The 16,267-nt window shown below is 38.4% G+C and overlaps 1 protein-coding gene across 1 annotated transcript in view; it reads left to right on the forward strand.

Annotated features, from left to right (window-relative positions):
* Positions 1-48: 48 nt before the first annotated feature.
* Positions 49-16,267, forward strand: part of Fam227b (family with sequence similarity 227 member B) — a 147,537-nt gene continuing 131,318 nt past the window's right edge. The window contains 7 exon segments of the mRNA XM_050133040.1: positions 49-192; positions 3,365-3,477; positions 5,346-5,399; positions 10,195-10,426; positions 12,890-12,957; positions 13,823-13,858; positions 14,308-14,412. Coding sequence (XP_049988997.1) covers positions 3,430-3,477; positions 5,346-5,399; positions 10,195-10,426; positions 12,890-12,957; positions 13,823-13,858; positions 14,308-14,412 — 543 coding nt within the window. The 5' untranslated portion in view covers positions 49-192; positions 3,365-3,429.

Consider the following 16,267-nt stretch of genomic DNA (forward strand, 5'->3'; position numbering starts at 1 on the left):
GGTGACGCTAAGCGCTGCGCATGCTCGGAGGGAGAGTCCTGCGGACAAGCCGGTCGACCTCCTTCCGGAAGGGAAGTCCCGCCTTTGTTTTCTCCGTAAACTGCCCCCTTAGGAACCGTGGGCTTCCGGCTGTACTGCCCGCAGTGGCCACGCTGAGGAACTAGGAACGAGTGCCAGAAAAGCACTTTTGAGGTAGTTTCCCTGAGTTGGTGAGAAAGTGCTAACTCCTCAGAACACTCCGCTTTACCCCCATCCTAATATTATATTCAAGAGAACTCAGACTTGTAGCTTTATGTGGCTGTGTCAGGTAGTTAATGCTCGGTAGATGTCAAAAAACACGCAGAGTTGGCACCTACTGTACTTTTGAATATATGTGGATAACTTTTTTTTTGTGTGTGTGGTTTTTCGAGATAGGGTTTCCCTGTAGCTTTTCGAGCCTGTCCTGGAACTCTCTTTGTAGAGCAGGCTGGTCTCGAACTCACAGAGATCCGCCTGCCTCTGCCTCCCGAGTGCTGGGATTAAAGGCGTGAGCCACCACCGCCCGGCTGTGGATAACCTATTAAATCATCTTTCTATGCCCCACCTCAAAGAAACCTAAAAAAATATTATTGAGTTAGAACCAAAACTATCATATATCAAACAATTTATTTAGTGTGTGGTGAATTATGAGAAACTAGCAAATGGGAGGAAAAGAATAGAGCCTCTGTGGACTTGTTTGGCACCTAGAGCTACTCCTCAGGGTCCTCCATGGCCGCTGAAGGTCGTACTTGCCTTTGGCTATTTAGCGCAGGACCTTCTAGGCTCCAGAAGACCCTGTGGGCTAAGAAATCTGTAGGAAGACAAGCCTACCTTGACCTGAGCAGCTAGGCTGTCGATTCCAATGATCCTGTCCACTGTCTGGAGATCTTCAGTTTAGATGAAAGGCAGTTTTGTCCAGTGGTCAGCGCTTGGCAGTTGAAGTGAATTGCGGAAGGACATTGTTCTGTACCCATTTGTCTTCTGTCTTCTTTGGAGGAAATAGAGTGCTGCTGCCAAGAGCCAACCCGTCTCTTTTTGTTATGAAAAGTTTTTTTAATAATTAAATATTTAAATGCCATATTCCCCAGATCTCTGAGCAGTTGAGGGCTGTGTACTAAGTATAGATAAATTATAGAATCTGCCTGGAGAGCTGGGTCCAAGCTTGATTATACTGGCTCTCAACAGGTAAAGCAGGGTTGAATTAAGAGACTTAAAAGTACATACCAATTTAAAACATGAGACCTATTGCTTTGTAGTGTGTAATGAGATAGAAGGAACAGACAATTATAACATTTAACAGTAAACATAGGTGCATTTAAGTTATATGTATGTACACACACATACAGTGACTGGGAATTGGGCAAAGTGGATGTTCTTGGTAGGCCCTACAAAGGCACTCCACTGCGCAAAACACACATGTGACAGTCAGCACCGGGGAACCAGGCAGGGAATACCTCAGGAAAGATGACAGAACTTGGTCACCTGACCTGGCTCTCAGTTAAGATGGCCATAAGGTCACCTGACCTCAGTTAAGATGGCAGCAGTCACATGTATGGAGAAGCCAATTTTTTTTTGAGCCGTGGGAGTTTTGCCTGGAGGTGTGATCCACCCTGTTGCCGAGCTGCCATGCCACAAGCCATAGTGGGGAGCAAAGGCTGAAATTGAAAAAAGAAAGGTGAAAGAAAAATCCGGGAGACCCTGGGCCCCCAAATTGAATGTACTGCACAGTGACCCTGGGTCATTCACTCACATTTTTAGCTATGGAAAGCAACCAGAAATGAATGCCCCTATTTTCTTGGGGGACTTCCATCAGATGAGACAGCATGGGAACACTGCACGGCTGTCTGTGAAGTTCAGAAGCCTGGGCTGCTTATTTGTTTACGACAGTTAGATGAAATCTGTATTAGGAAAATCTAACTCAGGATGGTAGGAATTAGTGTGGCCATTCTGCATAAAAGAAAGACTAAGTCTGTGTCATTTACCCAAGAGTAGGACCAAATTATTCAAAAGAGTTCTAATCTCTCTTATTTAATCCATATGTATTATGAAAGAGCCTAATCTAAGAAACAGAGGTTAAATCCATAGTCCTGAGCAGAAACTGCCCTCTTTCTGAGTCAGGATCTTGCTAAATGACCTAAGAAGCCCTCAGACTTGGAATCCTCATGTGTCAGCTTGCTGAGTAGCTGGGATTACAGAGCGGTCCCATTGTCTTCTTCATGCACTGCTATTCAATCTCTAGATTATAAAATCTTTAATGTCTTGATAGTAGTTTTTACGTCCTTGTCTGCTTATTACAGTAGGTGTCTTCCCAAGAACTTGATTTATACTGGCACCATTTCCCTTGGATTATGGAGTCTCATTTTTCTGCCTTGGGTTGTTCTGTATTGTTTTACTGTTGAACATTATGTAACAATCATTGTGGAAAGCAGCCGAGATTTAATTGTCTTTAGTTTTGGAACACACAGGCATTTTTCTTTATTTGGCTTTTAGAGTAAAAGGCTGGCTGGTCTAGAATCTTCTTGGAGTTGAGTTGAGCTTAGGGTTAGCTGTAACTTTAATTGGATCAAGCTTATTTGGTAGTAACTAACCCTCCAACCTCTTCTAATTACCGCTTGTTTTCTTGATATTTGAACTAGGAGAAGTTGGGAGTGACTGTGGGGATATTTTGCTTGTGCTTTAACAAATCAAGCTTGCCTGGGGATCAGAGTGCAGAGCTAGCCACACTAGTCAGCCGTAGAGGACAGGCAGTGCTGGCATCCACCTTTAATCCCAGTACTTTGGAGACAGGGGCAGAGGCAGATCTCTGAGAGTTCAAGGCCACCCTGGGCTACACGAGATTGAATCAGTGTAAAAGAGAAACAGAGTTAGTGGTGGTGGCTCACTCCTTTAATGTAAGCACTGTGACGGCAGAGACCGGAGTGATATGGCTGAGCAGAGAGAGGAATATAAGGTGGGAGGAGACAGGTGCTGAGGATTCAGTCTGAGGTTTCATAGAGATGGCATTCTGTTCAAGGATTTGTAGACAGTCTGAGGATTTCATAGCGGTAAGAACTAGAGGCTGGATGCTCTGCTTCTCGGATCTTTCGGCTTTCACCCCCTAATATCTAACTCCGAATTTTTATTATTAAGACCAATTAGAATTTACACCACAAGTAATGGTTAATTTTTTTCAACTCTGCTCAGACTGAAATTTAAAGCTGTAAGAATATACCAATCTGTGCAGCTTTCCTTGTGCATACTCTTCCTCCACTATGACTTTGTTGACAACATTCACAAGTGATGTTCAAAAGTGACACAGAGGGGCGTTATTTAAGTCATCTGCTTTTGTGCTTGGGTATCTTTGCAGTTTGTTCCCTGAACTCATACTGACACCTAAGGCCCAGCTGATCTCTCTGCATCTCCACGTTTAAGATGGCAGGCCAAGTTAAGGTACAGTGGCAGCAGAAGCCTGCCCCTCTGGTAAGGAACTGTTGTGGATTTGTGCTTGTTTATAGAGAGTATGTTCTGTCTAGATTTCAGGTCATCAGCAGGGCTGGCTTCGTGGGCTTGTCCTACTGTTGACCTGAGCTTGGTGCTGAGAGGAGCCCTGTGTGTAGCTTAGTGCTTTGGCTTTGTTTGGTAAGTTGGGAATAAAGTGTTATAACCTTGACCCATCATGGTTATAGTATCTGCTGGTTTTTATTAACACCTAGGAAAGAATGCTTTGGATATGACCTGGTTTTTTTTTCCTTATTACTTCCATGGAACAGCACTCTGCTTTTGTGAGATAGATGCTCATTTACCTTCTTGTTCCTTACCTCCTTTCCATTTTCTTCCAGACTGAGAATTTCATATAGAAGTTGGCCAAGTTTTCTATGCAAACTTAACTCCTTCAATTATTTTTTTCTATTATAATTCAAGTAAAATGTGATATTATTTTTATTTTATAATTGGAATAATTTGAAAACCATTAAGAGAAAAATAAAACATTTAAATTTATTTTTTCTAAGCCTTTTATTTACTTGTCCCTCACATCTCTTCTTCAGTCTTCTTAGCCCCAGAGCTCCATGTTTTTGTTAAGACTCACCTGACTTCATTTATTCTTGTTATTCTCTATAATGTTTGCCTTTATTATTGATTTTACTATAAATTGTATATTTAATGATATCTATCTATTTAAATAATATTAAGAGCATGAAATACACTATTTAACTCCAAATGTGTAGTTAGTTTTACAGTATATAGCCCTGTGGTCTTATAAACTGGCCCGTTTGTTGGTGAATGTGCAATAAGTGTGGTAGTTCAAATGCAATTCCATTCTTTTCAGCCTTGTCATCATAGTTATTAAGGAATTAGATTTATGGATTCTTCTTCTCTCTCTCTCTCTATGGCTTCTCCTCACTGTATTTTCATTCTCTAGACATGTTAGCATTTTTCAGACACCTAGATACTTCTCCCATGTATCTATTTACTTACCTATTCATCACATGATGCATACAGCAAGTACTTACAGGCTTGCGACAGTCACTGTATATAATCTGTGTGATTCAATTATAATGTACATAGTCTCTGTTTCTCTAGAGACAGGAATCTGCTCAATGTTACCCCGAAGAAACTTTGTAAGGTTCAGAGGGTGAAACTTCCTTGGGGAATAAAAAGTGACTTTCTTTTTTTGTCTTTTTGAGATATTTTGTTTTAAAAGGGGTATTTCTGAATAGTTAGATTGGTCTTGAATTTTCAAGCTTCCAACTAAAAGTGACTTTTAATTTGATATTTTAATAGGGATCTGAATAGGTCCAGAAGGGCTTGGAAAGAGAGAGTTTTAGACAGCGAATTATCTAAGCAAAAGGAGGAATGTGTACGAAGTCTCTAAGAGAAGGACTCGGGGTTCATCTTGATAAAATTAGTCTATTATTGAGTACATTTTCAATGTACAGAGAAACTAATACATAATAAAAATGGAATTATGAATTGTTAGCCTGAAACCTCTATAGTATATTCACAGTTTCCTGTGACTTCCTTGTCAACAGAGGAATATTTATTATATTTCTGGCTCTGAGTTTATTATGGATACAGTCCACAATAACTCAAAATATCTTGGAACTCTTGTTGGAATTTGAAATGAGAACACTCAGCAAGATTCACATTGGGATTTCTTGTAGAGGCAACATTAAAACATTTATCTATGTCCCCTTTCAAAGAACCTAGACTTTGCAAAGTGCACAAATGAATGTTTTATAGTATCTTACAGCTCTTAAACTTCTAATTTAAGCACTGTATTTGCTTATGGGTTTATATGTGTTAAGTACAATTAGAATTAATGCTGTTGACTGATTTTGCTTCATTAGAAATGTCTAGATCCCCCAAAGACCTATGAAGAATTCTTAAAGTCTCAAAACTGGGTGAGTAGAGCATCCTATCCTCATTTCTCTTCTAATAAACTTTTTAAAAACATTAGATATGGAAATTAAATAATCAAAATGTTTTCACATATTTATTTCCTTTCAGCGGACCATACATAATTTCCAGTTGCTTTTAACAATAATGTTTTCACATTTTAAGAACCGTTAGCCCTATGCATGCAATTCTGTGTACTTTCCTAAGATTTTTGTCTTATGTATTTTTACCTTTAAGAAAATCTGACAATTACCCTTACTTAGCCACTCATCACAACTAATACTCACAATAGTTTGTAGAAAACTTACACCAATATTCTTTGATTATTGAATCAAAGTGAAATATTCAAAATAAGTTTTCATATGGTTATGTATAATTACCAAGTCTTTTTGGAGTTCCTAGGATTCCTGAGGAGTTTTCTCTGGGGATCAGCTGAGCTCACTTGTTTGCAAATGTGAAACTAGGGTTTGTCATACTTTGAGGTGTGTCAGATAGAGGTTGGAATAAAGATGTCAGTTTGAAAGATAGGTGACATTTTATTGAATGTGTTGAAATTTAATAAATTCAAGTATAATTATTTCTACTTATGTAAAATATGAGCAGAATTTGCTATGAAATTATTGCAATGAAATTTTATGTGGGTATATGTGTTTAAATGAGTGCTTTTGTCCCAGTATTTTGAGAAAGAATTTCATTTAAAAATAAAATAAATAAAACCAGTTTCTAAAAACATTTCTTTTTTTATTATAAACAAATTTTTATACAAAATATTCTGATCAAGGTTCCCACTTTGCCCAGCTCCTACCAGTTCTTTCCCATCTCCTCATCCACTCAACTCCACACCATTTCCTTCTCTTTCCCTTTAGAAAGTGAACAAGCAAGCAAACAAAAACAAAAAGAAACAAAACAGAATTTAAAAACCACAAAGAGCACACACACACACACACACACACACACACACATACACCTCATAAAAACAAAATCAGAAACTATAATATGCAAGTAAAACAGCAGTAAGACCAAAAGTTCCCAATAAAGCAATTCGAGTCAAAAAGTACAAAAGTGTCTTTGAGTCATTTTGTGCCATCTATCTACGGCTAGGCACGAGCCTACATTTAAGTGTAGTTAAGATGCCAAAGACATTCCATAGGAGTAAACCAATTTTCCTTTACAAGAGGTGTCAATTGCAGACACCTTCTTGTTTGAGGGCTGTGTCCTGTGTCCACTTCCCTCAGCACTGAGATCCATTTCGCCTTGAACTTGTGCAGGCCCTATGCTTGCTGCCACAGTCTCTGTGAGCTCACCGTTTCTTTGGACTCACCCATCCCCTCTGACTGGTGTAATCTTTCTGCCTTCTCGTCTACATAGTTCCCTGAGCCTTGAAGGGAGGAGCTTGATGAAGACATCCCATTTAGGATGTTAATGTTCCCAAATCTCTCTCTGTGTGGTGTCCATTTGTGGGTCTCTGTGTTGGTTTCCATCTACTGCAAGAAGCTTCTCCGATGATGGCTGAGTGAGGCCCTGGTCTATGGGTAGAGCAGACTATCTAGGAGTCATTTCATTCCTATACAGAACAGTAGTATTTGGTTTTCTGCTAGGCCCATGACCTACCCAGTCTGAGGCCTATAACCAACCAAGCAACAATGTCAGGCATGGGTGGCGCATGGAGTGAGCCATAAATACAAAGACAGTGGTGGTTACTCCTACATTTGTGCCCCTGCTGTACCAGCATTTCTTTTAGGCAGGTCACTGTTGTAGATTGCAGGGTTTATAGTTGGGTTGATGGTTACCTTTCTCCTCGGTAGAGTACAGAATATCTTCCAGTACCATGGACACTAGACCATAGGGGTAAAAGGTCTAGTCAGGCACTGTTCAACGAGACATGCAAGTGTTGTCTTCAGCATTAGGGCCTTATCATCAGTTTATGAAGAGCAACCAATAGCCATGGCAATAGCCTGATATGTGGGGTCCCTTTGGCTAAAGACTCAACTAGATAGAACTCTTACTGGCCCTGGAGGTTTCACATTTTGGTGAGCCATGTCCAGTTGGGACATTGTCTCCCTCGTTACTTAGTGACTCCATTTATATTTCTTTTATATAAGTATTTATTTAACTAAGTGTCTATGGCCTTTAGTGTCAGTTGTCCCTCCGCATAGTCCCTCTTTTACCACTCTTATCTGTCCCTCCCCATTATTCTCCCACTCCTATCTCAGCCTGGTCTCTCCATAACTATATATTCAATTTCCCCTTCTTTGGGGCATCCTCCATGCTGGCCCCTTACTTGAAACCTAACCTCTGAGGCTGTGCAAATGGCGGCATGCCTATAGAAGGCTTAAATGCTAACATCCATGTAAGAAAACTTACAATATTTGTCTTTGGAGTCTGATTACTTCACTCAGGATGCTTGTCTGTCTCTTCCCATTTACCTTCAATTTTTATATTTTGTTTAATAGCTGAATAGTATTTTATTGTGTATGTGTACTACATTTTCACTATCTGTTGAAGAACATTTAGGTTGTTTCCCTGTCCCAGCTATTGTTAACAGAATGACAATGAACATGGTTAAGCAATTTACTAGCCCTGGGTAGATAATTAGGTTTCCAGTACCAGGCAAGATTTCTTTCTTGTTGAGCAGGTCTTAAATTGTATTAGAGAGAGCCGTGGCGCACACCTTTAATCCCAGCACTCTGAAGGCAGTGGCAGGTGAATCTGTGTGAGTTTGAGGACAGCCTGGTCTACAAATAGAGTTCCAGGACAGACAGGACTGTTTTACAGAAAAACCCTGTCTCAGAAATAAAAAATAAATAAATTGGATTAGAGAGCTGTTAAATACCAAGCTATATGTACCATTATTGAACCCTTAGAGTTATTTTGCCATGCTGGTTGTCTCTGTAGTTCATAGCATTGTAGTTGAGTAAATCTGTTGGTTACCTCCCTTCTTTAGAAGCCTGCCTGGTGCCTTATGGTAGCATGAAAGCTACTTCTCAGGGAGAAGGTTTTTAGGTCAGTTGTAGCTCAGAGGCCTCTGGGTCATGCCTCTGAAGTGTGTGCCATCTTGAGTGTAGGCACATATTTCTATATGGTGTGGCGGACAGGCACAAAAGACATAGGCTCTTCAGACAAGCTGTGTCTGCCTAGCAATAGCCAGGATGCTCTGCTCCTTCTCTTTTGTTATAAATGTAGATCACCTGGGAAGAGGTGTTGGCTGAAGTTGGTGACCTAATGGTCAGGATGTTTGGCGCTTCTTCCTTTGTAATTTGGAGGATATCTTATAGAGATGCTAATTCAGGCCTACGTGACAGCTAGCATAGAGGTAGATGCGGATATGACAGAAGGCCATTTCACCTGGTTACCTAGCCGACAGCCTAATGTATTTTCCCACTCAATTGATGTGATGGTATCTAAGCTGTTTGGTTAATAAATGCGGGAGGTCGTCAGGAGAAAGAGCCCTAAGATGCCCTTCCATGATGACCATATAAGTTGTGTCTAATTATTCCTTGCGACTCTGTACCAGTCCCAGTTAGGGAAAACAATTACCTGTGTTGGAGTGACACGGCTCCAACACTTCAGTAATAGGGACTTCTCTTCCATCTCTGGAGCACAACCAAGGGCAACAGCAATAGAATGTTTTGGGAATCTCTTGGACAACTCTGGATAACAACTCAAAAGTTGGCACCTCATTCCTCATGTGGGGGTTTTGATAGATCATCTTTAGCTCTTGGAGGGAGCCTTGTCAGCTCAGATGAGGAAATTTCATTTGAACTATATATGTTTATGTGCATGTATTGTAGGGTTATTTTTAGGTACTAATAGTGTGATTACTTATGACATGTTTGGATCAGCAAAACATACAATCATGTGTATAAACCTTAAAAAATGCTAAATGAAATAAACCAGACCCAGAAAGACCATTGATACGTTTTCAACTCACACAAGGATTCTGAAACAGTAGAACTCAGTAGCAGAGAATAGCCTAATGGTAGCCAGGAACTTGTAGGAATAAGAGTGGGTATGTATTGAAGGATATAAAAGTTTCTATTCTATAATATGAATATATACTAGAGATCTAGTAGACATATGGTGACTCTAGTTAATATATTTTAGAATTGCCAAGACAATAGTTATTAAATTTCCCACCATACAAAAACAGGCAAAACCTACGTGAAGCAATGAGCACGTTCTTAGCTTTATACTTAACTAGTCATCCCAAAGTTTATACAGATATTAAAACATGGTTTTTTTTTATCATAAATGTGATTAACTTTGCATATTACCTGTCAGTAAGGCTGGAAAAACTAGAAGGAAAACCACACAGCTATTGTGCCCCTTAATTCTTTCTCTTTCTTTCCTGACAAATATTGAGGGGTTAGTTAGAAATGGACTAATGCTAAAAGAATTGAATTCTAAATCCTTATGATTCTAAATTTAGTCTTTATCTATAAAAAGCATCATTAGATCAACTGATGAAGTTTCAACAAAGTTTAATTTGGATAGGGAAACTGCATTAATACTAATTTTTTGATTCTTATAGTGCTATTACAAGGAGGATGCTTTCAATTTTTCAGAGATACTGAAGTATTGCGGGATATTGGGCCATCAAAGCAGCAATCTATGCTCAAATGATCCCCTAAAACATGTTTCTAGAAAATTTTTTGCAACTTTTGTGAGATTTTTAATTGTCTTGAAATTTAACCTTAAAACATTTAACAAAAATCATGCCTTAGAGTAAAATTTCCATTTTAGCTCATTGAACTCTGATGTAAATGTATTTAAGATGATGTAGACTGTGTGTTGATGCAGGACTACTGGCCCAGGGATATTCACTTCAGAGACAATGATATCTGGGAAGATGCGCTGAGGAAGCTGGAAGAGGACATCTCATTTGACTCCATCTACTCCTCCCTGTGGAGCAGTGTGCCCCGGACCTTTGAGGCCGTCAGCACCATGGAGTTCAGACTAAGACAGTGCTCATGGCTTTTGCAGCAGCATTCCTCCAATTTATTCGAATGCAGCGGAATGATTTCCAAGAAAAGTAAGATTTATTTTTATGTAAATAAATGATGGTCTGTGGCGTGTTTGTGTGTGTGTGTGTATGTGTATATGTGTGTATGTGTGTGTGTATGTGTGTGAGGTGAATGAGACTGACTCCTTTATATCATTTTCAGTACCTTCTTTTTTGTATCCTGCCATTTTGTTGGAAGATTTATCTGGTCTACAAGCCTTTTGACAGACTCTTTATGGTTTCTTGTGTGTAGAATCACATAATCTGTAAATAAGGATTTTCTTATTTCTTCCTTTTCTATTCCTATGCCTTGTACTTTTGTCTCTGGCTGTCATGGTGTAGGCAGCACTTCAAGCACTGTGTTGAACAGAGAGAGTAAAAGCTCTGACCCTCGCTCCTGGTTTGAATGGGATGCTCTGAGTTGTCCTGCATTAGCATCAACTTTCCCTAGGATTCCTTCATTGTGTCCCATAGATTGTGGCACGCTGTGGTTTTGGTTTCATTCACATCCAGGATTTCCCCCCCTTACTGATAATCTTCCTTGTCTAATTACTGTTCAGTAGCAGTGTAGCTTCCTTGAGTTTGTGTGCTTTCTCTGGGCTCTATTGCTGTTGATATCTGGCTTTGGTCCTCTATGGTCGGATAAATGCAGGATGTTATTTAACTTTCCTACATTTGTTTTGACTTGCTTTGTGTCTTATTTTGTGATCATTTTTGGAGAAAGTTTATGGGCTGCTGAGGAGAATGAGCATTCTGTTATGTTTGGTTGAAATGTCCTGTAGATGTTTGTTAGGTCCATTTTATTTACCATGTCATTGACTCCAGTGTTTCTCTGTTTAGTTTCTGCGGGTGAGGCTTTCCACTGACATTTTGATTTGGCTTATTAAGTTTTTCACTTCTAACATCATTTCAGCTTGAGTTTTCTCTGACAATTCCCTCTCCTTATTAAATTCTATATTTTTGTCTCAGAATGACTTCTGCATTTCATTCACCTTTTTGTTTTTGCTTTGTTTTCTTTGAGTATATTGGTATCCTCTTTGAGTTGTTTGAATATAGTTAAATCATTCTTTTGAATTCTTTGTCCATAATATCTTCCAGACCATTCTCATTGCAGTTTGTTATTAAAGGATTAATTTGGGGGACGCATCAAAATGTGTTTTTTTCATGTTACTTTGGTCCATCCTTTGGTACCTGTGCACCTGCCCTGGGTTGTTACTTGAGGCTCTTTGTTCAGATTACTTTCGTTCTCTTTCAGTGTTGGCATGCATTCATTCATGAGACGATTAGGAGGAAGGCTGAGGTGACCAGATTTCGGGTAGATGACAGTAGGAAGACAAGTGATCTCAAAGGCCAGGGATACATCATTACCAACCAGTTGTCCAGACAGCAGCAAAGCCTCCCTCCTGTGCTGACTCAGGGACCTGCTAAAGCCAAAATTCCCAGTCCCATCCTGGCTTCTCCACTGTCTTGTTCATGACTTAGCAGCAAAGCCTCCCTCCTGTGCTGACTCAGGGACCTGCTAAAGCCAAAATTCCCAGTCCCATCCTGGCTTCTCCACTGTCTTGTTCATGACTTAATGAGTCAACCTGTTAAACAGAATGCTTGAACACATTGATACTGGCTATGTTAATAAAGCCTGCTCTGTTTGTTATATAAATTTGATTAGTTATATAGTTTAGATATTTAATATCCTTTGACTTTATATTTTTCAAATCCAAAAATGTGTTTAAGTTCATATTTAAATTCATAATTTAAATTTTTCATGTTGAATTTTTAGATTATAAAAATTCATTTATTTTATAGAAGGTATATGTGTAGTATATATGTACCTAATTAATATATATTTATATTTACATATCTCTTACATATGCATATATAAACTATATATGTAACTTTTATATAAATACATATATTATTTTGTAAAGAAAATATCTGTGAGTAAGCAGAGAGAATATGAAAACTCTCCTTTCATAACTTCCTCCTTTAAAAGTATACATATATATATACACACAAAAATATGTGTATATATATATGTATGCAAATATATATACACATACATACATATATACACATCGTTTTCCGTGTAAGAATATCAGAGGTAGTTTAAGATCTTACACTGTATAAATCATTTTGCACATATCTTTCACTGGGCCATTCACCATGGTACTGCATTTTGTTGAATTTAAGGTAATCTTGAAACTGGCAAATCTATGTAGCTGAATGATTTTTAAAAAAAAAAAGTGACTTCTTTGTTAGATCTCAGCTGAGGTAAAATGTTAGCTACTATAGTACCACAGCCATGGTAGGTGGGCTTGATGTTTTGGGAAAACAAAAGGAATTAGAAGATAACAACAGTTCCACTATTTACTAAGGGTGTGTGCTTGTCAAAAAATTTTAATTAGTTTCATTGACTAGTTTTATATATAATTAGATATCTAGAATTTTCCTGTTTTTTGATTTTTTTTCACTGTTGCCAATTCCTTTTTCTTAAAGGTTCACATATAAATCTGGAAAAATACAAGGCCTTCTTAAAAGAACACTGTAGGCAGAGGAAGATAATGGTATGGTATTAGTGTTTACCATCTCTCAAAAATGTATTTTCATAGGAAATGTAAATGCTGTTGCTCTACAGATAAGAACTGATAATGCTTTAAAACTGTTCTAGGACAGGCTTCAAAGCCACAGAGAAACCCTGTCTCAAAACAAACAAACAAACAAACAAACTGTCCTTTCAGTCTTTGTTAAGCAGCATTTCTGCTTGAAGATTTAGGAACTTATTTTTTGATGCTCAATGTTATAGCCCTGAAATCATCACTCATAAGTTAGTTGAGATTTATTTTACTAGATGTATATTATATAATACATATGATTTATGTAATATATAATAATATGTATTGTGTGATATATGCATGCATATATATGTACGTATATGCAAGTTTTCCTGTCCTGCAGCTACCCTCGAATAAACACAGAGACTTCTGTTAATTATAAATGCCCAAGCAATGATTCAGACTTATTATGAGCTAACTCTTATATTGAAATTAACCCATATTTCTATCTATACTTTGCAACATGGCTTGTGGCTTATTACCTGATTTTTTTATATGTCCTGCTTTCTCAGTGACTGACTGGCTTCTCTGGCGACTCTCCCGACTCTACCCTTTTGACACATCATTCTTTCTGTGTCAGGCTTTCTTACCCAATCTCTTCTTGCCCTGCTATTGGCCAATCAGTTTTTATTAACAATGAGCATAATCTATAGCATGCATATATGTGTATATCTCTTTATTTGGTTCTTTAATAAGTGATTATGTGAACCAAAACTTTATTAATTATTGCCAAGTATAAATATTTTGGGGGTTATTTATCAGTATTTTAAATAATTTTAATTTAGAATTTTAAATATTTTGTTTTGAAATTTTCCAGCTTTCTGATGAAATGGAGACAGAGAAGAATATAGAGGTATTCCAATTTTCTATACTGCCAGATTATGTATCAGGTATATTATATAGGGCCACAAGAATGCTTATAATGCTATAGATGTAGATATAACTATAAATTTGTACTCTAGGAAAGAGAGTTTAGGACAGGCTTAGAAAACTTTCTGTTCTACCCTGTTCTTGTGTCTTTATGCATAGCCTATCTAAAATATTTGATATTTTGAGTATATGCCAAAACATGTTCTAAAATATGATCCCATTTTGTTTTAAAATTTGTATTACAAATATACAAATGCTTTTAATTTCTCAGAAACAAAATAGATGAAAATTTTTCCTAGGATAAATATGTAATTTTTGATGTAGTAACATAAAATAGCATAATTATGTTTGTTAAATGGTAAATATTTGTCTTCTGAAGTATATTAAGAAGAGAAATAATTTTTGTTAAACAACATTTCCACTTTTTTCTAGGGTTGCAACTTCTCAGGATTCAAAGAAAATGAACTAACGCAATTACCCAGACATCTGGATGCTAAACAAATTTATCTTTTTATTTTAAGAAACAATAACTTTGAGGTATATAAATATTATTTTATTTTTATCCTATAGTAAAACTTGAGAATGTGGTCTCATGAATCAGGCCTTTATTTAAAACTATGAGAAGTTAGATTTTAAACAAATTTGATACTTCCAACATTAAGTTTTGAAAGAAATACTAGTGATGTTTAACTCTGTTTACTAGAAAAAATGTGTTGGTGTCTTAGTTTTCTATTGCTCTCACAAAATACTATAACCAAAATAACTTATAGAAGAAAGCAGTTAGTTGGGTTTATGGCTTCAGAAGGTTAGAGTCAATGATGACAGAGCAAAGGTTATGGCAGCAGGGAAAGCTAAAAGTTCACAGTTTGATCCCCAAATAGAAGGCAGAGAGAGCTAACTGGGAATGACCAAACTTTTGAACCTCAAAACCCATTCCCAGTGACACATTCCTCCAATAAGGCCATGCCTCTTGATCCTTCATAAACAGTTCTACCTACTTCAGACCATGTATTCAAGCATAAGGACCTATGGGGGCCATTCTTATTCAAACACTGCAGTTGGTGTGTTAGCATCTCTAGAGTCTTGATGCAAGCGTCTGTTGCCTGGGAATGTGACTATGAAATATGGTTTTCCTCCTGTGTTTCCCCTCTTATCAACTATGCACTTTAGCAAGCTGCTTTTACTCTAAATAACTTCTGAAAAGTCTTCCATATGTGACTTGTGTATTCTTTTAAAGCCCAAAAGTGTCCTGGCATACTTTTGTGTTGTGTCCTATAGTATAACCAAAGGTAAAAACTGAAAGTAGCCAGTCAGTGGTGTAGCACACTTTTAATCCCAGCACTTGGGAGGCAGAGACAGGCGGATCTCTGAGTTTGAGGCCAGCCTGGTCTACTGAACGAGTTCTAGGACAGGCTCCAAAGCTACAGAGAAACCCTGTCTCGAAAAACCAAGATAGATAGATAGATAGATAGATAGATAGATAGATAGATAGATAGACAGACAGACAGACAGATAGAAAACTGAAAATACAGAGTGTGTCCAGTGATCATCAGGGATGGGATAAACTTAGGGTAGTTATTGGTAAAGCTGATCATTGTCCCCTTTTAAATTCAATTTCTATTTTTCATGTCTTAAGAACTTATTTATTATTTATTTATTTTATATACCAACCACAGTTTTCCCTCCATCCTCTCCTCCTGCTCCGTTCCCCACCTCTGTTGTACACTGCCCCATCCGCTCTTCCTCCATCTCCATTCAGAAGGGGTAAGGCCTCCCATGGGAGTCAACAAAGCATGGCATATCAACTAGAGGCCGGACAAAGCCCTTCCCCTTGCATCAAGGCTGGGCAAGGTATCCCACCAAAGAGACAGCTCCTGAATCAGGGATAGCTTCTAGTCCTAATGCTAGGGGCCCTAGTAAAGAGCAAGCTACAGAACTGTCACCCAGATGCAGAGGGCCTAGGTCGAGCCCATGCTGGCTCCCTAACTGTGGGTTCAGAGTTCATGAGCTCCCACAAGCTCAGGACAGCTGTCTCTGTGGGTTTCCCTGTCATTATCTTAACTCCTATTGCTCATATAATCCCTCCCCCATCTCTTTAACTGGTCCCCCTGAGTTTGGCCCAGTGTTTGGCTGTGGATCTTTCCATATGCTTCCATCAGTTACTGGATGAAGGCTCTATGACAATTAGGATGGTCATCAGTCTGATTACAGGGGAAGGCCAGTTCAGGCACCCTCTCCAATAATGCTCAGAGTCTTAACTGGGGTCATCCTTCTGGGTTCCTGGGAGTTGCTCTGGTTTCTCCCTAATCCCATATTGGCACCCTCTATCAAGATATATCTTTCAGTACTCTCCCCCACTGTTCCACCCGCAACTTGGACATTCTGATCCCTC

The sequence above is a fragment of the Alexandromys fortis genome, unplaced genomic scaffold (genome assembly GCF_014885135.2).
Source record: "Alexandromys fortis isolate MF-2015 unplaced genomic scaffold, M_Fortis_MF-2015_v1.1 scaffold_6, whole genome shotgun sequence".
Lineage (NCBI taxonomy): Eukaryota > Metazoa > Chordata > Mammalia > Rodentia > Cricetidae > Alexandromys > Alexandromys fortis.